General features: G+C 45.5%; 3 protein-coding genes across 28 annotated transcripts in view; 1 reads left to right on the top strand and 2 right to left on the bottom strand.

The window, feature by feature from the left end:
* Positions 1–9: 9 nt before the first annotated feature.
* On the bottom strand, positions 10–3,581 carry PRELID1 (PRELI domain containing 1). Of its 2 annotated transcripts, none has more exons than XM_081501958.1 (5): positions 3,311–3,581; positions 2,500–2,725; positions 940–1,053; positions 759–837; positions 10–555 (listed from the first exon to the last, which is right to left on the bottom strand). In XM_081501958.1, exons 1-5 carry the CDS (start codon positions 3,400–3,402, stop codon positions 407–409), a joined length of 660 nt encoding a protein of 219 aa, XP_081358084.1. In that variant the 5' UTR covers positions 3,403–3,581; the 3' UTR covers positions 10–406. The 2 variants fall into 2 exon arrangements, with proteins under 2 accessions (XP_081358084.1, XP_081358085.1); XM_081501959.1 differs by having other exon boundaries at positions 10–522.
* Positions 3,582–3,694: 113 nt separating this feature from the next.
* Positions 3,695–8,765, top strand: RAB24 (RAB24, member RAS oncogene family). Of its 14 annotated transcripts, none has more exons than XR_014057090.1 (10): positions 3,695–3,984; positions 4,065–4,213; positions 4,297–4,365; positions 4,573–4,651; positions 4,759–4,826; positions 4,917–5,016; positions 5,234–5,284; positions 5,423–5,485; positions 5,586–5,830; positions 8,591–8,765. XR_014057090.1 is itself a non-coding variant. In XM_081501956.1 (9 exons), exons 2-9 carry the CDS (start codon positions 4,097–4,099, stop codon positions 8,635–8,637), a joined length of 594 nt encoding a protein of 197 aa, XP_081358082.1. In that variant the 5' UTR covers positions 3,695–3,789; positions 4,065–4,096; the 3' UTR covers positions 8,638–8,765. The 14 variants fall into 14 exon arrangements, 5 of the variants coding, with proteins under 5 accessions (XP_081358082.1, XP_081358083.1, XP_081358080.1 ...); XR_014057089.1 differs by adding an exon at positions 6,568–6,728 and having other exon boundaries at positions 3,695–4,213; XR_014057086.1 differs by having other exon boundaries at positions 3,695–3,789; positions 4,917–5,284.
* Positions 8,766–11,638: 2,873 nt separating this feature from the next.
* Positions 11,639–24,484, bottom strand: part of NSD1 (nuclear receptor binding SET domain protein 1) — a 139,862-nt gene continuing 127,016 nt past the window's right edge. For 8 of the 12 annotated variants that reach the window (XM_081501912.1, XM_081501916.1, XM_081501913.1 and 5 more), the window contains 5 exons: positions 22,937–23,053; positions 21,530–21,671; positions 17,375–17,481; positions 15,317–15,521; positions 11,639–13,556 (listed from right to left, as the gene is read on the bottom strand). In XM_081501912.1, the coding sequence (XP_081358038.1) occupies positions 11,932–13,556; positions 15,317–15,521; positions 17,375–17,481; positions 21,530–21,671; positions 22,937–23,053 (2,196 nt within the window). In that variant the 3' untranslated portion in view covers positions 11,639–11,931. Of the gene's footprint in view, positions 13,557–15,312; positions 15,522–16,095; positions 16,217–17,374; positions 17,482–21,529; positions 21,672–22,936; positions 23,054–24,484 lie in introns of all 12 variants that reach the window. The other 4 variants (XM_081501918.1, XM_081501919.1, XR_014057081.1 and 1 more) reach the window with 3 other exon arrangements.

Raw genomic sequence — 24,484 nt, 5'->3', positions numbered from 1 at the left:
CTCCAGAGCTGGGTCCGACTGAATTCAACAAGTATTTATTGAGTGCCTGTTACACGCAAGATTTTGTTTCAGATACTTGGGACACATCAGAGGATAAAACAACGGTCCCTGCCCTCATGGAGCTTACAGTCTAGCATTTACGACCACTTCACCTGGATGCAGTGACCCTGGGCAAGTCTCTGTGCCTCTGTCCTCAGCCACCCAATGCAGGAGTAAGGAGTCCCAGCTCAGACATGGGTAACCGGCCGGCTGTGCTGGAGATGCCAAACAGGGCACCTACCCTCAGCCCACCACCCAGACAGTTGAGAGGGCTAGAAGCTGGCTTTTAATAATAAAGTACAGGAGGAGGGGGCACAGGGACTGGAGCCAGTAGTCTGCTAGGCTGCTGCTTTGGGGCCTGGGCTGGCTACACGAATTGCTGCTGCTGCTGCTGCTTCTTGGTGGCTGCCTTGCTGGCAAGGTCCTTGGCCTTCTCTGTAGCTGCCAGTGCCGTCTCCTTGGCCTTCTCCTTGGCTTCCTTGGCTGTTTCAACAAGGGTTTTGGGAGGGGCCTCACCTGGAGCAAAGGGTGGGGGGCTGGTTTTAGAGAATGCCAAGAAAACCGACCTAAATTACTTCTCAGGACATTTATCTCCTGGGGGCTAGGCTCTGAAGGAAACGCTCAGGGTACAGATGAGTTGAGAGTGGGCTCAGAGTAGGCTCTGGCCCAGTCATAGCAGTTAGGACTTGACAGCCTCTGTCTGTGTCCCAAGCCCTCACCTTGAAGCTTGGCCAAGATGTATTCAAAACCCTTCATAGTCTTGGTCACGTTGCTTTTGAACCGCGCGAGACCAAATTCCTGGCAAAAAATGACAAAGGGAAGGATTCAGAGCTGCCCACGGAACCCCAGCCCAGACTCGATGATAAATGGCTTGTGCCCCAGCACCCCAACACTGCTCACCTGGACAGCTCTGGAGACGCCAAATAAGCTAGAGGAGACCCAGGCTTCCCGGCGGATTTCGGTCCAGCCGCTGTTATCAGAGTTCACACGGTAAACGCATCGTTCCTCCACCATCTGTGCAGGAAGGCAAGTCAACCACAATCGCATGGGAGTCCTTCACTTGGCCAACTTACACATCGATTTGATCCCCTGCCTCTTTTCATGAGGGAAAGCATTTTTTCCCTTACCTTACTGCATTCTCAAATGGCACCTCAGGAAGAGAGTAGGAAGATGAAAAAAAAAAGTCATTTTGCTCTCTAAAAAGCTCTCTTCACACTAAAAGGCACATGAACTCTTGAGATGTCTGTGGTGTTTTCAGCCTGCCTGCCAACCCTTTTGGGCTTCCCTTGTGGCTCAGATGGTAAAGAATCTGCCTGCAATGCGGGAGACCCGGGTTTGATCCCTGGGTAAGGAAGATCCTCTGGAGAAGGAAATGGCAACCCACTCCAGTATTTTTGCCTGGAGAATTTCAGGGCCAGAGGAGCATGGTGGGCTACAGTCTATCAGGTTGCAAAGAGACACAGTTCAATTCAGTTCAGTCATGTCCGACTCTTTGCGACCCGATGGACTGCAGTACGCCAGGCTTCCCTGTCCATCACCACTGAGCAACTAACACTATGACCACCCACTTTGGCCCTTAAGCTGCCAGCAATCCAAAAACAGAAAAGGAAATCTGGCAATCATCATAGTTATCCTTATCAAAGAGGAGAAAAGTGGACCTGTACTTCCAAGAGAAACACTTAAAAAGACACCTGTCACAGCTGAATTGAAAGGGACGTCTCAGAGGTCTTATCTTAGTAATTACAAAACACAGAGACAGGCCCCTCAGATGACTCTGGGGCAAAGCATTAAGGTGACTCATTCTGTGACTTTGCAGCACACTTCCCCCTCCTTGAACTTCACTTTCCTCTTTGCACAACAAAGTAAGACCCACTTCCCTGTCTTATTGTGACAATTAACTGAGAAAGAGAATAAAAGTGTCCTGAAAGCTTTCAAGGTACTCATAGATGAAATGTTCCTTAAACTATTAATAAATCATGGGTTTTCAAGTCTTTTTTTTTTTTTTAAAGCAAGAAATCAAAGGTATGTGGAACTTCCCTCTCCTTGCCCCGAAATCTCAGGCAGAAATCCATTACATTAAACAGATAGTCAAAGAAGGAGTCGGGGGCTCCCAGTCCTCTCCCCTCTGAGGTGCATCCAAGGTACTCTGGAGGCTTGATGTTTGAAAACCACTGTCTCCTTCCCTCATCATCATGCTTGTGGCCCAACCTATACTCATGCCAGGCACAGTGTGAATGCCCTGCATTTAGTAGTTACAAGTGGAAAACAGGTACTGCTCCTCCACTGTATGAACAATTTAGAAGACAGGCCTAGAGAAGGTCAGCTGAAAAGACCATCCGAGTTCGTACTCTAGAGCTATCACTCTTCAGATCTGCTTGAATCACAGAAGCTCTCTCATGGTTCCCTAGCCACATGCATCTGGAGCTCTCTAGTTTGGGGGGGAAGTGGGAGGGGTCTCACCATCAGCCGGGCGTGGTTGATGTTCCAGGTGAAGGTGGTCATGGTCTGGTTTTGTGGGTCCACAATAGAATCCTCCAGGATGTACACTGAGTGAGCAACATTGGCAGGAAACAGTCGCTCAGCCCAGCGGGGCATCCTGTTCGTCTTGGTCAGGAGTCGTCGGGACAGGAGTTTCTGGTCAGAGGTCACTTCTCGGTGCACTATGTCTTCCGTCAAGACATGTTTGCTGCAGGTGTCAGGGTGAAGGTGACCCTCAGGAGCCTGACCCTGGGAGACTGCCTGTTGAGGTTCCCATCTGGAGCTTCCACGCTCAGAATGGCCAGGCCTTTTCCCAAACTTTCAGAGTAAAGCTGTGGTTGTGGCTCAGACCTGAACTGGAGCCCTTGAGCCTCCACGGGGCAAATTCCAACTCCCGCCCCCTCGCTGACCTGGATTCCTGTGCATTCCAGCGGGGATGGACCTCCCGATTTATTGCACCACTGGAGAGCAGTCAAGGGCAGAGAAGCAGGCAAGCGCCCAGACTTCCAACCCCAAGATCCCTCCCCAATTCCTGTGCTGCCTCCTCTTCCTGTCTCACCACACTGAAATGAGAGAACCTTAAGACTAGGGCTTCAAGTAATCCACTGCCCAGGCCCAGCCTCTTTCCAGTACCTTGCAGGCCTAGTCTGGCCGCTTCCCCGATAGGGTTCTTCTGCCCTAAACATGGCCAGGCTCTGGCGATCCCCCCACTCGAAGTCGAGTCTTTCCCGGCCCCCAGACTCTGATCTCCAAACAGCGAGATGGGAGGGTTGCTCTTCCCAGGGCCACGTACCTATAGGGATTCGGGTACCGCTGCCAAAAGGCAGCGAACACTTGGTCCCAGGAACTCCGGAGCACGCTCTGGCCCAGGAAATACTTCACCATCGTCCCGGCCGGGGCGGGCTCAGCGCCCGAGCAGCATCAGGGGTGCGGAGCCCGAGGGGCACGCGGAAGCCGGGTTGGAGCTCGACGCTCGGCCGCCAGGCTAGCAGCAGATCAGTCGCTACAGCGCCGCACCCAACCAGCCGCCGCCGCCGCCATGAGGAATTACCGGGCCGCGCGCCACTTCCGGCTCATCAGTGAAGTACCCACCTCTTCCGGTGCCTGCCCACGGGACCCGACGACCCCGCCCCCACAACCTCCTTCCCCTTACACCCCCCTCCCCTTCCCCTTCCCCGCCCCCGCTGGAGTCTCGGCGCTGCGGGCCGGAGCTGGGTTGGAGGAGCCCCCAGGCTCGGTGGGGAATCTGGGCCGGCGCGGCCTCTAAGCTAGGTGGGCGAGCGAGCGGCTGAGCGAGCTAGCAAGTCGGGCGGCGGCGTGCGGCGCCGTTAAGGGCGCTGCCCCGCGCGCTCCAAGGCCGCCCCGGGTCCCGGGCTCTTAGAAGGAGGATAATTCCTGGGCCCGAAAAGCGGGGGCGGACGGAGGCGTTGTCGTCGTTCAAGCTCGTCGCGGCGTGTGGAACCTTAGGTTGGCGCCTGGGGTCGGGGACAGGCTAGGGCACTGCCTGTCGGAGCGGAGATCCAGGTTTGCCTCGCGCCCCCGCTCAGGACCCTGACGCGGGTGAGGCGGCCCCGGGAGCATGAGCGGGCAGCGCGTGGACGTCAAGGTGGTGATGTTGGGCAAGGAGTACGTGGGCAAGACGAGCCTGGTGGAGCGATACGTGCACGACCGCTTCCTGGTGGGGCCTTATCAGAATGTGAGTGCGCCCGGCGGGGCCCAGCACTGGTGGGAGGGGGCTAGCCGACACGCGACGCTCTGATCGCTTCCCCTTGGTTGCAGACCATTGGGGCCGCCTTCGTAGCCAAGGTGATGTCTGTCGGAGACCGGACGGTGACTTTGGGTATTTGGGTAAGTTCTCTGGGCATGTAATCTGGGAAAACCCATTCTTGAGGAGGCGTAGGTCCTGCCTTTTACTGACTTGTGGGCTCACGGAGGTTTCTGTTCTCTAGACCCCAATTTAAAAACAGGGGTCTGGAGAACGTGGCATTAGTTTAAAGTCGTGGGGGGTATAGCTCCGTAACTCAGGCCAGGGCTGAGCCTCCCCCTGCCCTTCAGGACACAGCAGGCTCTGAGCGCTATGAGGCCATGAGCCGAATCTACTATCGGGGCGCCAAGGCTGCCATCGTCTGCTATGGTAAGAAGGGCTTTGGCCTGTTCCTCAAACAAGAAGGGGAGGGTGCCAGGCTGGCCTTACAGAACAGCCCCTCACCCTTGGTTGTGTTTCCTGTGTTCCACACCAAGACCTGACAGACAGCAGCAGCTTTGAACGGGCAAAGTTCTGGGTGAAGGAACTGCGCAACCTAGAGGAGGTAGGTGGTCTGACCTCACCAGAAGACCAGGCAGGGGCTGGGGGTCTGGTGGTCCAAGGGAGGTGACCCTGACCTTGTCTTCTGCTCCAGGGCTGTCAGATCTACTTGTGTGGCACCAAGAGTGACCTGCTGGAGGAGGACAGGCGGCGGCGACGTGTGGACTTCCACGACGTTCAGGACTATGCAGACAGTAGCTGCTCCTTAGCTCCTTGGGTTGGGGGCAGGGTGGGGAGAGAAGTGGCTGCTTGGGTGGGTCACAGAAAATGGGGGCTGCGAACTTGGCAAGATCCCCCACAGGAAGACCTTCTCTGGCCTCCCCACATCTGTGGGGTTCAGAAGAGTCCCTGTACTGCTGTCTGTGCCCACCTAATTCTCAGGTATGAGGCTTTAGTCATTTCTCTTTACAGATATCAAAGCTCAGCTCTTTGAAACATCCAGCAAGACAGGCCAGAGTGTGGGTGAGTGCTGTCCTTGGCCTCACAGCAGAACACACAGGGGCAACAAAGGAGGCAGAGAAAAGCCCAGAGGGCTGGGTTACTATGTGATCCCTGGGCTCCTAGCTTCTGGTCCTCACTGATTGCCCTTTTTCTTGCCAGACGAGCTCTTCCAGAAAGTGGCAGAGGATTACGTCAGTGTGGCCGCCTTCCAGGTGATGACAGGTGTGTTCTTCCTTAGCTCCTATGGAGACTCCCTTTAGGCCCACAGCACCTGACCCCCCACAACAGTATGATGTTGAGCTACCACCTCTCTCTTTGACAGAGGACAAGGGCGTGGACCTGGGCCAGAAGGCAAACCCCTACTTCTACAGCTGTTGTCATCACTGATTCACCACTCACTTGGCCAGGGGGGGGATTCCCCCAGGGAGGCTGGACCTAGCTCTTATCTGGGCTTGGATGATCAAACATCTGAGCTACCTGGGTTCCCATGGTAGCAGAGATGGCACCTGCCTGTGCTGGCCCATGGAACGGAGACAGCATTGGGGCTGACTGCTGGGCACACAGAGGGTAAGGGCTGATTTGGACCCCAGGCTTCTGCCCTGGACAGCAGTTGTGTCTACAGATTATTTAAACGGCTTCTGATTTGTAAATAAAATCAATGCACTGTGAATTACACTCAACCCCTTTCCCTGCTGTCTGGATTGGGTGTCAGGATACCTAGGACTTTTGGGGGCCATCTGGTTGGCCTCACTTCCTATAATCAGGATTCTTCTCAAGTCTTATTTTCCTTTGGAAACCAAGTGGCTTCATCCTAGGGTTGCAGCTGAGAAAATGGAGAAGCAAAAGGGCCCTTTGCTGGGTTCTTTGATGGGAGCAGAGATAGGGTGAAAAGCTGCGGTTGGGGCAGTGCAAAGCTCACATGGTTCCTTCTTGGTGTTAAGAACTTGAAAGGCACTCAGGTGGTATCCAGAGATCAAAGCATTTCTACCTCAGACTGGCTGGCTCGACTGCACCTCTGTCACGTCTAGGTCTGAGTCATCCCTGTGGCTCAGAGCCTAAGCTTCCCAGCAACATGCTATAATGTGGCTTAATAGTAGACAAATTATAGGTTCTGCAAGACTTAGAAAGGTCTTAGAGATCCAGATTAGGCTCTAACTTAGCTACCCAGAAAAGGGACTCAAACTTGGCTGTGTTCTCCTTTTAAAATGAGGTGACTAGTATGTAGTTCAAGACTACGAAGAATATGGTTGAAATGTTAACTGTAGGACTAAATGCTTGTTTCCCCCTATTCTTCCCTGGCGCAGGAAGTTCAGGACGAAGTCACAAAGGGAAGTGATTTCCAGGGTTCCCTGAAAGTATTATTATTGGGCCTTGGATGTCAAGATTTCAGAAGAACCAGATGTTATTGTACACAGGACCGACCTTTCCTTTTCACAAGGAAGTATATAGCAGCCCTCCCTTTCTGGTATGGGATGCTCAGCCTCTTTGCCTCACTATCCCATTTTAGGCCTGGGCTGGGTTTTCTGCAGTGCTCAGCACCTGCCTCTAAAAAACTAAAAACTTGGCCAAGATGGCTAGACTCATAATCAGAAAAGTGCTTTGGTTCCAGTTCCTTTTTAAAAACCAATTCCTCAAAATACCCTTCCTTTGCGTGGGTGATGGAGGCCTCCGGGGTAGGGACTGAGACTGACAGCAGCCACTCCCAAAAGCAGCAGAAAGACATTCTGACAGCAGTGGCTGCTGGGAGGAAACCCACACCACTTCCATGAGGTGCTTGGAGGAAGGGCTCAGTGCCGTGTCCCCATCTGGGAACCACCTCAGAGTCTGGCTTCTGCTCTCATGCCACACCCATCCTCCCTCCTGTTAGGCTCTATCTCCCCACGGACAACAAAACAAAACACAGGGCAAGGGCCATAAGAGTAAAGTTAAACTTTACTTTACAGTAATTTTTTTTCTATATACAAAGAATTACAGTACATGTTTATGGGGACTCCTAGCACAGGCTCCCCTCTTTTTCACTAAGAGTTTCACTTACCGCTGACAATCTATTGGGGTGAAGGGGGGGCAAAAAAAGTGATGGACCTCAGCTGACACCCCCTTTTGCCCCTTAAAAATATAGTTAGATCTCTATTGTCAGCTTGTTTTTTTGCCAAGACTTAGAAAGCTGCTCTTCCATGAGCTCCTGTGTGCTGCACTCGCCCATCTTCAACACTCTCACCTACATGCACACAGGCAGCACGCATCTCAGACCTGGAGACTGCCTGTCCTCTGCCCCGACCCTGCAAGTCTAAAGCACCAGAACGGATCATTTCTGCTCCTGCTCCCTGGGCTCACCTCTTATCTGCAAAGCTTTGCTGGATTTCCAAGGTGTTATACCTGAAGCCCCTGAACAGCCTGATGTTTTGAGAGTCATGGGAAAGTAGCTCTAGAAAAGGGACCACATATGCTATTTTTGCTTATGTTTATAGGAAATGTTTCTCCCCAGGCTGTGGGTTTCTAATTAATAAACTCTTTCCACTTCCTTAAGAAATAATATCCTAAGTCTTCATAAGCAATAGAGGTGCTCCCATGAGAGTGAAGAGGTAGAGGGGCAGAAGGTATCTGAGGGAGATCCCACACCTGGAGCTCTCTACCAACCTGTTCAGGCAGTGTGGACGGAGGCTGTGGACAAGGTGACACCAGCCCTGAGAAACTCAAAAGAACTCCCTCATCTGCAAACAGTGTGTCTTCCACATCCGTACTGCACTGGATCACCCCAGGGTCAGGTGCAGGACTCACCAAGGCTCTATCTACTCCTCTTCTAACAGAACCTCGAGGAAACTAAAACATGAGATCTCTTCCTCCCAAACAGGAATCTAGGTTTCTCAAGTCACCAGTCCTTCAACCCTTGGCAGTGCTTATTTTTACCAGGAAATTAGCACCATCATTACATTTTTGTGTGTGTACAAAGAAAATTATCTTTTTTCAATTTACACTATAGCAACCTCTGGCCCTGCTACACTAGCCCTAGGAAGCTCAGCTGAGAGCTAACGGGCCACAGTCAATGAAAGTCTCATGCAGCAGCTACTGAGCTCTAAATGATCTGGAATGTCGAACACATGGAACAGCCCAGTCATTATTCAGGAGGAATAGGGGCTTGTCCCACCTCCTTTCCTGCCATGATCTCAGAGAGGTGAGGACACTGGGCTAACTCGGACCTCCTGGTTGACAGATACCAAGATGAAGATATCCCCCCAAAAAGCCTTGGAGAAAACCCAATTTTTATAGGAGCTGATGCAAAAAATAAAATCCATCCACGTTTAGTGCTCTCCTGATTCCTCTCCACAGGGGAAGCTGCCAGGACCAACTTCCTTCCTGCCACTCTGTTCTCATGAGGCAACGTGCGAGTCCAGCTTCAGTGAGTAGACGCTGCCAAACCTGGAAAAGGATCTCTGATGCACTTCATGCCCTGACTGTAGTGTGGGGTGGAGAATGTAAAGAATAAAACAATTATTGATACAAAGATGTGGATTTGGTAGTTGTTCAGAAGAGGATCAACACAGTGACTTAAATCACTTCAAACTCAGTAACTTCAGGGGAAGTAGACATTAAAAAAAACTTAAATGCTGTTGTAGCAACGACTGTTTTGCTATGAGAATGGGTTTGCTCCAGTAGAGAAGCAAATGAGGCTCTGAATAAAAATTTCAACAGTTTTCATAATTTTCTTCTGAATAGGGCTAAGGGAGGTATTAGTTCTCTAGCTACTTGTGGAAGCTATGGCTTCCTCCTCAGAAAGACTTCCTGGGGAACCAGCTTAGAGGCCGACTCTTGAGATCCTGATTTTTAAGCACTTGGCCAAATGGCAAAATACCACCTTACACAAAGATCAGGAGTTTCTAAGAGTAAAGATTTCCTGTTAACTGCCAATTCACACTCCCTGGAGAAAAGGTCTCAGTATAGGCTCCAGGAAAATCCCCAAGGTCACCACCCCCCTTTCATGCAAGAGTCTCTCTTTCCAAAAGTCTTTCTGACTCTTGCTTCTAATTATACAGTGACTGCTTTCATGATGTTAACAATCTAGTATCAAATGCTGTTAGTGGGCCTGAGTTGAATGTCTAATTTCCAATCAATCTAAGAATCTTTCAATGGCCCTCACAAAACTCTGGCTGGCTGTCCATCCATTTAAGAGCTACCCTGCCTCCCCCAAACCAAGCACAGTTCAGAAGCTGTTTACTAGGCAGGTGTGGAAGGAAGCTTCCAGTGAATAACGGAGAATGGGAAAAACTGAAAACCACAAAGTGGTCCACCTTTCCCTCACTCCTTCCTGTCCTGTAAGACATATCTAGATTGGCTGTCAAGTCAATTACCTACCAAAGCCTACATCAGAGAAGCTACTTCATGATCAAACTTCTCCTCTTAAAAATTTTACATAGCCTGCATACCCACCCACCCCAAAAAATTCACAGTTTATTTCATGAAACAAAGAGCTATGGTAATTGAACACATAACATAGTGGAAAGAGATTCTGACAACGCAGTGCAGTTATCTTTTTCTGATCACAACTACAGATGACAGGAGAAAAAAGGGCACAGGACTGGCACCAAGCAAATCCTACTCATACAACCTAAGAGATTAGGGAAAGGGACCTACTAGCTGCAGTTATATACTTATTATTCTCACACATGATAAATACTTAATATAATGAACTCTAATGTTTTGGGTGGATTTCTTTAAAAATATCTTTTCCATGGTTTAAAATTTTTTAAAAGAAAATAAGATGCTTTGTTTTCTCTTCCTCTTAAACAAAGAGCTTTTCCTCTCTGATGATGCGGGAAGAGAGAGGATGAAAGGGGAGAACTAGGCAGGTGGAATTTACAGAGGAGAGTCTGAGGTCTAAGTGAGATGCAAGAATAGGCCCCTAAACTCAGGGCAGCCCTGCCCAGCCTCTTGTCTCTGCCTGAGTTCAAATGTCTCAACCCCAGAGACAGACTTTGGGAAATAAAAGCAAATTCTTTTTAAAATCTTTATATAAAGCGCAAATGCTTCTAAAACAACTATTGTTCCCTCCTTAGAAGTGACGGGAATAACCTCAATAAAAATTCAGGAGGAATAAATTGGGACAATACAGAATCCTGTTGAGGGTATAAAAGCCATAACTGAGAGACAGAAATGGCCAGGAGACTTTGGGGCCAGGAGATGGCCTGTTGGCTAAAGCTGCTGGCTACATTGGCGAAGCAGAGGTAAACATGTTTGGTCTAGGGACGAGGGTGTGGGTGAATGGGAAGGAACTGGCCAAACAGCACTTCCTGTTGGCAGTCAGTGAGCTGGGTGAATGGTAGGGCAGGGTAGCACCAACAGATTTCCCAGCCCTTGGGCCCCAGCTCAGGGCAGCAGTAACAGATAATCAGCAGTTATGAGGAGTCATCTCTTAGGCTGGACATTGCTCTGTATGCCCCATCTTGCCAGTCACAGGGGAGGGGTTCTGGCTTGCCCTTAGGCTAAGTCAGCAGGTAGGCGCTCCCAACACGGAGCACACCATTGCTCAAGGAGAGGGTGGTAGGATCCACTAGTGAAGATGACTCCTCCGTTCAGGTAGGAGGGCAAAGGATCAGAAGATAAATAATTTCTTGCCAGGATCTGACATTCTCCCTGGAACTGGTGGTGGATCTAGCCCAGAGTTTGCCAGATTCCCTAGATCTACTGCCCGAGACTCTGAAATCTGAAAGCACCTGAGTGTTTGGTGGACAGGCTTGGGGTGAGTTGATGTAAAAGGAGGAAAGTTTGTAGAAAAGGAAGGTAAGCTTGCCAAATGCCTTCTTACACTGAGGGAAAGCTGTGTCCTCATAGAGCCCAGCCCCTCAACTAACTGCTCCACCAAGGACAGATCTTTAGACTCTGCAGAGCCCAGCCAGAAGCAGCACTGGCTACCCAGCCACAGCCCTTGGCTTTGGTGCAGCCCCCTCCTGCCTATAGAGGAGACTTCCACATGAGCTTGCATGCATGCAGACGCACACAGGGACACGTGACCAGGAGACACTCAAGAACAACCACTTCTGGGGCCACAAAGGCCATTACAAAATGATCCCAGAGCCCCAGGGCCCCTCAAACTTCCTGTTATTTATTTCCTGGTCAAAGGTTCTTTAAAAACAACCTGAGAACCCAGGCAGGCATGTTAGGCTCACAGGAATCAGGTCTTATTTATCTCTATATTTCCTGCCAGTGACTAGTACCACACCTAGCACACACAGATGTTCAAGAAATCACCACCGACTTGAATGGATATTAGTTCCTCCCAAGGATTCATCAGGTACCCTCAGTGGGGCTTAGCAGGACTAGAGAAAGAGCTTGGAGAGCCCTACTACCTTCCAACCTGACCAGTGGAATTGAATCCCATGCTTGACTCCAGAGTGGACTTTTTATTTCAAGTTCACCATGAGTAAAGGTTGGGGAGAAAGAGACCCGCGTCTGTCTGTTTCCTTGGCTGGGGCCCACTTGGATTTCCATACATGGCTCACACAACCACAAGCCCCCGCACTGGCTAATGTCACAAGAGTTCTGAATGTTGGGATGTAAGGAAAGAATAACAGTGGAAAAGTGTTGGGGTCTGTTTTTTATAAGAGGGAAAAAGATTTTTCCCTTCCCCAAGAACCCTGGGGGCGGCTGGTCTGGTCACGTGGCATTTACTGGTGTTACTTCTGTTCTGACTCTGCACACTTGTGACTGGAAGGAGCCTGGTTAAGAGCTGGAAGTGTACTTTGCTCTGGTTTAGGGTCTTGCCCTCTTCCAAGAGACCAGCAAGTCTGTGCCAGTGTCTGTGTGCTCCCGGAGGACCAGCAAGACTGTGCCAGTGTCTGTCCAGCCACCATGGGCCAGAGCCCCGGCCCTGGTGAGGCCTTTCCTAGGGCCCAGGGACTCTGCTCTGCGGTTGCCAGCTTCTTCTCTTCAGTGGAGAGGGAGGACTTCCCAAGAGGCCTGAAGGACTGCCCACTCTTGGCAGCAAGTCCAGGTAGTTGCTGGCCTCCAGCCATCTGCTTCACCTGCTTCACCAGGCCTGGTGCTTGGCTGGGAGGCCCTGGGGTCTGTTCAGCCCCTGCAGGTGCTCTTCCTGAGGCCTGAGTTGCTGGCTCATATAAAAAAGCCTTGGCAGGGGGCTGAGAAAGAAGTCTGGCCTGGGTGAATGATTTAACAGCTTGCCAGGAGTGTTCTGAAGGGGCCGCTGCTTTGCCCAGTGGCTGAAGGACAGCATCTGACACACTGCCTCTCTCAACAGCTCGTGGAATCTGTCCTAGACCTTTGCTGGCAGGCCATGAGCTCGACTCCAACACTGGCATCTTCTCATCAGCCTGCGATGTGAGCTCATGGGGTGAACCTGCCCGTTCCTTCTGGCGAGGAGTTAGGTCTATGAGATCCATCACCAAAGCAGCTCTATTTTTTGACTGAGTATTCTGGTCCACGGGCCTCAGTGCTTTTTCTTTAGCTACCAGGGTCTGGACCACAGCTGACAGTACTTTGTCAGGAGGTGGGAGTCTCTGGGACAAAGAGACATGGGATTTGTCAGGGGGCCTGTCTGAAGTCTGGGGTTTGGGACTGCTGGTGACTAGCAGTTTCTCTGGCGGTGGAAGTCTCAGGCCAGTAGGGACTGGGGTTTTCTCCAGTAACTGGGGCCTTGGGCTGGCAGCACCTATGGATTTATCCAGCCTTGGGTCAGCTGTCCCCAGAGGTCTTTCCAGTGGCTGAGACCTGACTGAGGGTGAGGAGCTTGGGCCGGTCACTGGAGAGGGTTTGTCAGATAGTTGGGGTCTTGGTCCTGCCACTGCAGGTGGCCTGTCCAATGGCTTCTGGCTGGATACCAATGACTGGGGTTTGGTCCCTGACCCAGCAAGGTCCCTGACCCTATCTATAGGCTGGGGCCTGGAGTCAGTTCTGTCAGGAGGCCTTTCAGGCAGCAGGGGCCTCTGACAAGTCCCTGCCAGAGCTTTTTTGGACAGCGACAGCGACTGGTTGGTGTCAGCAGATGGCTTGTCCGACATCTTGGGCCCTTGAGCAGCCACTCCTGATGATTGCTCTGCCAGGTGAGTGCTTGGGCCTGGAGGCAGCGGTACTGGAGGAGGTACATACTCACGGATCTCCCCCGGTTCCAGAGGGTTGGGCCCACAGGGATCATGCTCAGTACAAGACAGACGCCCATCCAGTTTGGAGATGAAGAGCATCCCTTCCCGATGCTGCTTGCAGAAGGAGCTGGGACACATCTCACAGAAGGAGGCTGCTTCCTTTCCGCATATGTCACACTGATGCCAAGGACACTCCCATTTCCCTGAAAACACAGAAGTGAAACACAAACTAAGGAAAACAAAACATGCCCAAATGGGCCACAGCTCTGGAACCAAGTCAAAAAAGTGATTGCAAACTGCTGCCTCCCGCAGAGAGCTCGTGCCCCTTGCCCACATCCCCTCACTCAGGATCTGGGCTTTACTTTCTGCAAAATGTGTAAAAATAACAGCCAAATATTGTCACAACTAAGTATCAATTAAAAACCAAGCAGGAGTAAACAACAACAACCAAGGAGTAATCCCTGATTTCTATGACCTCTTCCAACAAGGAGAGAAACAACAAAACAAAACCTACTTGGTTTTTAATTGATACTCAGTTGTGACTTAATATTTGGCTGCTGTTTTCACACATTTTGCAGAAAGTAAAGCTGAGATCCTGAGGGAGGGGATATGGACAAGGGGCACGAGCTCTCTGCGGAAGGTAGCAGTCGGTAAACGACAACAACCAAGGAGTAAATCCTGATTTCTATGACGAATTCCAACAAGGAGAGAAACAGCAACTAAACCAAACCCAAAGCTCCCCTTAGATGGAATGTGAACATACTACTTTTATATATTTACAAATTCCATTTGTCCTACATAGCCTTTAAATATTTAACTCTGGGGGAAAATATCAGCCAATTAAACTGCTTACTTCATTAGTACTAGGAACAGGGAGTAGATATACATAGTGAAAAATGGAAACAGATTTATCTCTGCTCAACATTAAAACTGGAAATTAGAACAAATTTAACCTGTGTTGTCTACACAGAATCAGCAGAAAAGACCAAACCCAACCTAAGCTGTTCTCTTTATCCTCATTTCATGATACCAGAGTCTCTGACATGGACAGCTGTTTCCATCCCAGCTCCTTCCACGTGAACTCTGCTAGAGCTCACTTCTGGCTCTAGAACTGGCAAGATGAGTTCTATCACAACCTGTGCCAGCTATGACCCCGAGTAATTGCTTCTGAAACAATTCCCCATTTCCTGGCACTGAAATCAGTGTTACGGCCTTGCCCCCAAGCTACCTCAGTTTCTATTATTTCATTATCCTGGCAACCACATACCGAAGAAAAGCTAATTTTCGGACAAACTGCTCTCACTCCCAGCCCAAAGTTTTCTTTCTGCAATTCCCAGAAGCAGGCCGCTAATGATGCATGTCACCCAGAATACTTTCTCACCTTTGTTGTTTAAAACAGATAGCACACCCAAATCCCCGAACTCCTCTCATGTCAAATTATCATCCAAAGATCAGTGACAATTTTTCCAGCCACATATTTCTGAGTACCACATTTGCTTGCATAGGTTCTCCTGTGTTTACTAACATAACTGCATCTCTTTCGGAGGGAAGTGGGCCAGAGGGGGGGCTATAATCATCCAGAAGCTCCACTCTTTCTCAGCATCTTTTTCTCTAGAGAGTGAACATGATGTAGTGGGCTTAAAGTCAGAAAACTCCTGGCTTTCAAGCCAGTTCCTCCATCTATATGCTTTAATGTGACAAGTCAAGACTCAAGTTTCCTCATCTGGAACATGGGAAGGTAAAAAGGCCTCATCTTTACAGGCTGGTGGGAGGATAAACTAACATAAAATGCTTCATAGAGCAAGTGAGTTTCTGTTCCCTTCTCTACAATCTTTGTTGTCATTTATTTTGACAGTGAGAACATGAACCATACAATCCCTCAATATTATGCATGGGAAGACCAAAGGGCTCTGAGAATTCTGGCAGAGAACAAAGAGAACTCTAAATGGATTTTGGCACCAACCTGCTGGTCTCTTGGTTAGATTGAGACAGTCTGCATGGTAAACTTTGGGGCAGCCTGGCTTCTTACAAGAGACAAGCTGGCCAGCATCCCCACAGCTGAAACATTCATCCTCTCGCTCCTTTGTGACTTCACCCTGGGTTCTGCGCTTCCCCTGTTGCTTCTTCTTGAATTTCTTTGACTTTTCCTCTGTGGCAATGGGTTGATTCTAGAGGTCAAATATTGTTGACACATTAGTTGTATGATCTTGACCAGGTTAACTAATCTCTCTGTGCTTCAGACTCTCCTCTGGAAAGACAGTCCTCATAGACTATTGTGAAGATAAAAGGAAATGCAGAAAAAGGGACAGGGCATATCATTGGTACCCAATAAATGGTAGCACTAAGCGTATCTGACATCAACTACTCCTACCACCTCAGTGCAATAAAAGAGAAATATGCTGCTTTTTGTTGACACACAAGGCTGGTATTAAAGATCATCCTTTAATGGTAAGTTTTATTTTTATTCTTAAGTTTGTCTAATTTCAAAACTAAGGAAGACTTCTCTGGGTCACACACATTTCTTTATTTATTTAACAAACCTTCACTGAGCTCTTCGTATGAGCCATGTTCCAGCAAGACACAGAAAACTAATTTGTGGTCTTTGCATCTTTATCTACATCAGTTTAGGTTCATATCCACCACTTGCCAAGACAGACCCTGGAGCAGCCAGCAGGTCTACTCTGTGCTCCCTGCAGCCCACACGTGGCCACAAAACTGCTATGTTTTTATCACATTATTTACCTTGGCCTAGAAACATCCAGGACCAATCCAGTTTATTGCCAGCCCACAGTGATCTCCCATTTCTAAACTTCTGCTCTCAAATTTCTCTCCCACTGATTCACCTGTGAAGTGCTACACAGACCTTAAGGATACAGAAACAGACATCCCAAGTGCACCAAACACAATTAAATTCTGTTACTATTTTAATTTACAGGGACTAAATCCACTGGATATCTTAAGAAACAAGACCATTTAACCAACCAAGAAAACAAAAAACAAAATCCAATATACATTTTCTTATTTAATAGATAAAAGAATAATTACTGGGTGTTCTTCATGTATTATAGGTCAAAATGAACCTTTTATTAAATGGTTTCCATGCTAATTTTCACTTTTCAGTTCTTAATGTTGACTTCACTATCAAAGATGTATAATAAGAAATACCCAATTGGAGTCACCGTGTAGTCTATTTTGTATCAAAGTTAAACTTCAATTTTCAGTGTGCTGTTACTTATGATAGAGTAACTCAGGAAGCATCCAGATATTCATCTATTATGGTTCATCCATTACATAAAAACTTTAACAGTCATTGAAAATGATGGTTAATAAAATAATGTAACAGCAAGAAAATATTTTTAAATAATATCTATGAATTATAAACAATTTTTAACAGTTATAGAATTATAATTCAGTTAAAATATACATAAAAAACCAAGATATAAGATACAACAAAGTTTATACTCTGTTACATGGCACATGGTTAAGATTAAGAGTTCTTACATGTACACACTGTTATTCAGCTATACCTCAATACAAAATAAAATGTTAAAAAAAAAAAGATTAAGGGTCCTTAAGAAAAAAATAAGGGTCCTGTGTTTATCTACAATCTTATACTACCATTTAGAATCTTAAATTCAATATCAGATTCTCTAATATCTTTAAAAAGAAAGACACAAAGAGAGACTAAGAATCTAAGTAGTTTCTTAGGAAATGTAAGATTGACTAAGACCAATAGAGATACGGGAAGTAACCTACCTTATAGATGCCTATTTTACATCTTTTTTAGCTTCAAAGGTATCATTAATTACAAGTCAGATTACTCGAAACACTTCAACAATACCCAAAGACCTTCTCTAGTGTACCAAACTGGTTATTAGAATGCTTAAATTGCCAGTGTCCCTACTGACAACTATTCAATGTCATCATTTCAAACAGGCATCTTCTTAAATACTCAGTCCTGCCAACGGGTTAGGGAGAAATGACCACAACATTATCCTTGATGCAAACGTTTAACAGGTACCTTTGGCCTTACACCCAAAAAGCCACTGCAGTTTGGGGCTCCACATTTGCAAACAGTCTTTCCATTCCCAAGACATTCTAGATTGTAGTTGAAGGTAAGTTCAGTGCCTGCGTAAGAGACCATGAAAATATTAGTATCAATGGTTTTAATTATAATAGTTCTGTATTAACCACAAAAGATACAGACTTCCAAGAGAACAAGGTTAGTTTTTAAGAGAAATAAAAGGGCATATTAACTTTAATCCCACTATATTAATAACATGTTAATGAATCTGAATCCAATAACAATATTAATTAAGTAACATAACTAAATAACAGAAAAACATGACCTAATAAGTAATAATTAAAACAACTTTTACCATCGAGGTGTTACCCAAGTTGTTTTTAATTTTTTTTCTAACCATTCAGATTCAAAATATATTATTACCAAAAACAACAAAATGCGATTTATGCACTGATGTGCCAGGCACTGTGAAAGCCAAGTGTGAAGGAAGCCTGTCGTCTGTCCCAAAGTGAGCATCTTACCTGGCAGCACTCGAGAGACAAGTCAATACAGAATAGTATTAGGGAACTCTAAACAACAAGACCTAAGCCCTGGCTTTACATTCCAGTTACACCACAGTCTAGCTGGGTGAGCTGAGCCTGAGAGTCCATTTGTTAAATGCAGGTAACAATTTTACAAGCTTACTGAGAATGACATAATGCACACAGCAGGAATTTGTCAACTTTAACAGGAGATTTACAAATTTAACATACAAAAATTCCCCTTTTTCTCAAAAGTGCATTTCATCAAAATTGAGAGCAAATAAATCACACAAACATTCAAAATCAAAGTGTGTTAGGGAAAGCCTAACAAACAGAAGAATTTTACAGAAATATACAACAAGACTGTCCCTGGGTAGGGGTAATGGCTTACCGTTAATGTACAAAGTGATAACTGTTCAGTTGAAACTGTCAAAACTGAGGAAGATTTCCCATTGCAGAATGATATATCTTCTATCAGTGAGATTAATTTATATAGATTTTCATCTAATAGATTTTATCTAATAGGTTTTCATCTAATATTGGAAAGAGATCATTATTCCTTAAATTTGGTTGAGTAAATGATAAAGCAGCTGGCTTCTATTTAGGAATCTGAATGGTATGAATGCTAGAATTACTTGTGGCCTAGTAAGAGGCTCACATTGTAAAGAGCCTGAAGGAACCAAGACTGACCAGGGTATCAGCAGGGTCACATCTAGCCTCTCACACCCACTGTGAACTTACTGGACTGAATGATGAGTACTTTTATTCACACTAACCTTTTTAAAAATTTTCTGAGTATATAGCTGAATTTTCACAAATTTAATGGGCTTACAATCCAACTCAACCAAATACACAAGTATAAGATAGCAGGATACTTGTTATCACCTGCTGCTCACTCAGCATCCACTACACAAACAAAACTACAGGCGGGGGTTAATCAGAGGGTATCAGTGTGCATAAGGAAAGCCATTCTAGAAGAGTCCAAAATACAGTTATCTGCAATTTGGGGAGACAGCAAAGGGCATTGGATAAGAGATAAACAAGGAATGAGAACAACACACGGAAGACACCCCTGCAGTTTCGGAGGACGGGAATAAGGTCAGTCAGTTCCTACACAATGCTAGGAACAGAGAAATTTGTGGCTACACATGATAGAACAAGCTATCCCCACAGACACAGACTAAAGTTCGAGGTAGAAGTGTGGTACTAAAAGCAGTCAGGACAGAGATAAGCACTGAAGTCATATGACTAACATCTGAGTAATTAATACAGAGGAACACTGCCCCTTCTTCCCCTAGGATGATTAGAGAGAAAAATAGATAAAAGATTGAGAGAGAGAGAGATAAGATCAAAGAATGCAAAAACACAGGTATGATAACACATAATCTATAGCACTTTTGTAAGGATTAAATAGAAAGCTTGGAACAAAGTTGGCATCTGATAAATGTAGCTCTTAATAGCATTCAGTTGATAATTCCTCTTACAAATCAGAAATCTACCCAATTTACTCTGAAGCCAACCATTCTAAAAACCTGATACACATTACGATTTTAAAAATCAGTTTCATTTAGTCAGCAGAACACAAGTACACAGCGATGCTCAAGCATTGTTATTTTCATCATTAAATACCTTATATGAAGCAATGCAAAACAGGAGAAAGGAACTAGTGGCTCAATTTTAAAAATAGGAAAACTGTAAGAAATTTTAAAATTCTAAACAGCCTAAAAGACTCCTGCGCAGCAGTATATTTAAATTAAAGAGAAAAAAATATATGGGGGAAAGGGGGGAATAAGAGAGGAGAGGTTGTCTACAGATGAAAAAAAAAGGCAACAGACAACAAGCTGACCAAATTACTCTTTATTTTGATTAGTGTTTCTTGAAGTAAACATGAATAACACCGACTGGGCTCATATAGGATTTCCACTTTGAGAGTCACTGGACTATGCTACTGTCAATTTTGAACTGCCCAAGCCGCAAGTTGCCCTCTGAGGTGCAAGAGCAGCAAAGCCAGAACTCAGGGTAACAACGCCGCAGCGGTTGCCCGCTGAGCACAGGGTGGGCACCCAGGGGCACAGGACTGCCAGGTGCTCCACCAGTAAAGTCTGCTTTGATGAGAAAAAAAAACCTACTCACAGGCCAGTCTCATTTGGGGCGGGGGGGACGGGGAGGTGGGGGTGGGTGGGGAGGTGGGGGGGCTCGTAGGGGGGAGAGAGAGAGTGTATGTGCGCACACGCTCAGTCTCTCAGTCATGTCTGACTCTGTGCGACCCCATGGACTGTAATCCACCAGGCTCCTCTGTCCATGGAATTTTCCAGGCAAGAATACTGGAGTGGGTTGCCATGCTCTCCTCCAGGGGGATCGTTCCTACCCAGGGATCGAACCTGCATCTCTTATGGCTCCAGCACTGGCAGGAGGATTCTTTACCAGCAGCGCCACCTGGGACAGTGATCTGCAAACGCTTTGCTAGTATTCTTGCAAAAATTACTTTGAAAAATTAAGTCTATCCTTACACTCAAACTTTACATTAAGTCTAAATATTAAAAAAAAAAAATCAATTTAGAGCATGTCATATAATATGCTTCAAAATTTTCATAAAAACCTTGACACTAAATATTAAGATGCTTTAATTTATGGAAAATATCCATCATATACCTTTACTTTCAAATCTCTCAGCCTTACCAGATGTACTTTCAGTTCAAATAAATATCTTAATATTGTGCTGAACACAACAACCTCACTTCTGCACTCTGAACTCTCAGAGGCATGGGCATCTAGGCCTGCCACAACATAAATGTGCATTCTCCAAATGTCCAGTTCTTTGACACCCAAGAGATGAGGGATTTTGTTTTTCTTAGCCTTGGGCTCACAAACCATAAAATTCAGATGGGTGAGAGGTGGCTATTTGGTTTACAAAATGGATGAAGGTCAACTGTGAAAGGAGACCTTGACTGCTGACGATTTTTAAGGCAGCCCAATTTTTATGCAGTTCATGTAAGTTATGGAAAGGTCTGGAAATTTATTCCTTTAAAGCCATACAGAGAATCCTCTGGCACTTCAGTGGTCAATACTCAGTGCTTTCAATGTCACGGCCCCAGGTTCAACCCCTGGTTGGAGAGCTAAGACCCCGCAAGCCGCATGGTGCGCCTGGAGAGCATGCCCAAACCTTGAAGACATCTTGCTAAATAAAATGAGTCAGTCACAACAAAACAAGTATTACATGACTGCACTTACATGAGATACCTAGAGCAGCTAAAAAAATCAGACCCAGAAGTACAGTGGTGGTCATTAGAGGCTGGGGGAGTGGGGAAAGAGGGAGTTTTTGTTTAATGGCTATCTTCAGTTCAGGAAAAGAGAAAGTGCTAGTAGTGATAGTTGTACAACAATGTGAATGGACTTAATGCCACTGAATTGCACACTTAAAAATGTCTAAAATGGTAAATTTCAGGTTACATGTGTCTTACCATTCCACCACCAATAAGAACAGACCTAGTACCCGCCAGGAACCACCGAGATAGTCTCCTTGTGTCCTCAGGGATTTACAGCCTCATTTTGGATTACAGGACAAATTGGGTTTTCAGAAATAAAAACTGAAGTCCTAGTCCTGGTTCCAAAATCCTTAAATGAGTCTTACCTGCTTTAATGTCACTTAGGGCAAAAAGGCCAACCCGGGTGTCTCCATTCACAGACCACTTCTGTGTTTCACAGTTAGGCTGGCAGCAATGATTCATGAATCGAGCATAGTTTCCTTTGGGGCCAGCATCAATAATCCGGTCCTAGAATTCCAAGAGATGCTGTTCAGCAGACCTCCACTATTACTGAGTAAGATTAGAGTATTTTAATAAGTTGGAGTTCCTATTTGTAAACTTTGACTCTTCCAGAATGTAGTGCCTAAACTAGCACTAGTATCACCACCTCGGAATACACTAAAAATGCAAAGTCTTTGGTGGCACTTCAGAGATACTAAAGCGGGAACGCTGAGGCCCAGCAATCTATGTAGTAACAAGCCCTATAGGTGGTTAGGATTATGCTGAAGTTTGAGGACCATCCTAGAAGCAGTAGCTTCTTGTATTCTCTTCTGAACCCTGGCTATACATTAGTTATCACCTAAGATTTTAATAATGACATCCAGACCTCATCCCAAATGATCAGAGAACCTTGAGCTAAGGATCTCACAAATCATCAAAGTACAACTAGGTAAATACAAAGTTTCATACTAAGAAAAGTCTATTATAAAAGCTGGGGACGGGGAAACCTAACAGAACCCAATACTCACGTACAAAGAGGAATCTCAGTGTACACAGAAACAAGATGCATTAGGATGCCAGAATTAGAAATAAATCCCATAAACAACAAGGTCCTACTATATACAGCATGGGAAACTATATTTAATATCCGGTGATAAATCATAATGGAAAAAATATGTATATGTATAACTGAATTACTTTGCTTTACAGCCGAAATTAACACACCATTGTAAATCAACTATACTTCAATAAAATATTTTTAAAATAATAAATTTTTAAAAAGAAATAAATAAAACATGTTGGAAATGCACATATGGAAAAAAAAATCCCAAATATAATTCTAGACACCAATGAAACACAACTCATCAGAAATTCCAATAACTGGAGAGCTGACTTGGGTTTGTAAGATGAGTTCTATAGTCAATTTTTATGACTTTCTCAATGTACTAACTAAATATTAACAAATCAGTGTTTCAATCTGTAAAATAAACAGTAAAATAATTATTATTTATTTTTCTGGCTTCAAGTTTTAATCTTACAGGAAAAACACTAAAAGAACTCATCTCAAACTTACGTTGGACAGTTGAAAAGCAGTTTTAGTGCCTTTTGGCTATGGATGTACAGCTAGAAATGAGTAACCTTACCCAACTCCAGGATCCTGATCAAGCAATCCCTATGAACATGGCGGAAAGACACTGTTTACGCAGTGTATGACATGCCTACACAGAATAGCGGGGACAACACTAATTAAAAACAAGCTTATAACAGTGGAAATAGCACTTTCCATTACTTACTTTGTCTAGAGTTAGCATATAAAAATTAGTGATATCATGTTCTTGGGCATAACGGATTCGAGCTCTGCACTCTTCTTCATCTATTAGCTCACCCACATATTCATTCACAAATTCACCCTGGAACGAGAAATGACTTAAATGGCAAAAAGTGCCAATTGTGTTCATAGGTATACCTTATTTTTAAAAAATTAAAGAAAGTAACAGATTCACAAAAGCTTCCCTGGTAGCTCAGACGGTAAAGTGTCTGCCCGCAATGCAGGAGACCTGGGTTCAATCCCTGGGTTGGGAAGATCCCCTGGAGAAGGAAATGGCAACCCACTCCAGTAAACTTGCCTGGAAAATTCCATGGACAGAGAAGCCTGGTAGGCTACAGTCCATGGAATCGCAAAGAGTCGGACATGACTGAGAGACTTCTCTGTACTTTTGTACTTAACAAATGGACAGAGGAGCCTGGAGGGCTATAGACCATGGGGTCCCAAAGAGTGAGACAGGACTGAGCAACTAACACTTTCACTTCACTTATTCATGATACAACATAAATACGATGCTTCAACTATTTAACAATAAGAATGATCTCCCCACTCCTACCACATTCACCTTATGATCAATCAAAATGGAAGTAAGTAAACTAAGGCTCCACTATAATGGTTTATCCCTTTACCTGTCTAAGAACCTGAAAGGCAATTTTCCTAAACTATATTCTTTCTTCATGGAACATGCCCTGCCTACTGCCCTTCCACATTTCACAATGCTGTCCTAATGATTCACTATACTACGGTCATACTGGTTTTCTCACATGCTGTCCCCTCTACCCGAAATGCTTAAATATTCAACCAGCTTAAGACAAGAACTATTTATCTTTCAAGTCTCAATTTAAAATATTCTCAGAGGTAAGCTAGCTTCAGGCACTTTGCCACATGCCTCCAGAACCCTTTGTGTTTCCACAGTGAGTGATTACTTGGTCAATGTCTCTCTCCATCTAGAAAGTAAACTTTAGGAAAGCATGCAACATGTCTTTCTTACTGAACACTGCATCACACAGCAACATGCCTGGCACAAAGGAGATATACAATAGTTACTCAGCAAATGACTAAAACAGATCAACCAACTCATATTCACCTCCTTTCCTAGAAATAAACTTCAATAAAATTCTTCAGAAAATACAACCAGAGTAAGACTTATTACATTCAAATGTCAAATATGATTTATTCCACTCAGAGATTGTATAATACTATTTATCAGAAATTTGTAGGTCCTTCCAAGTTTCGAGTTGAAGATGTTACTGCATTTTCATTAGAGAAGACCTAATCCTCTTTTCCATCATGTTTTATGAACCCAAACCTATTTTTCTCACTAAAAATAAATTTTATTTCATTAGTTGATGATTAACACCTGCATCACACTTTCTATCCTCCCTCTTAACTACAAGTTCCAGGATTTCCACAAATGAGAGGACAAAACCATAGCATCTCCATGAATTTCCCTCATTTTTTTCTTTTTTTTTTTGTAGCACATCAATGACTCATTTTTTTCATCTTCATACATAGT

This window comes from Giraffa tippelskirchi, chromosome 6 (assembly GCF_054371585.1).
Source record: "Giraffa tippelskirchi isolate mGirTip1 chromosome 6, T2T-mGirTip1v1.2.pri, whole genome shotgun sequence".
In the NCBI taxonomy this organism is placed as follows: domain Eukaryota; kingdom Metazoa; phylum Chordata; class Mammalia; order Artiodactyla; family Giraffidae; genus Giraffa; species Giraffa tippelskirchi.
The sequence above is the reverse complement of the archived record's forward strand: the minus strand, read 5'-3'. Positions and strand labels throughout refer to the sequence as shown.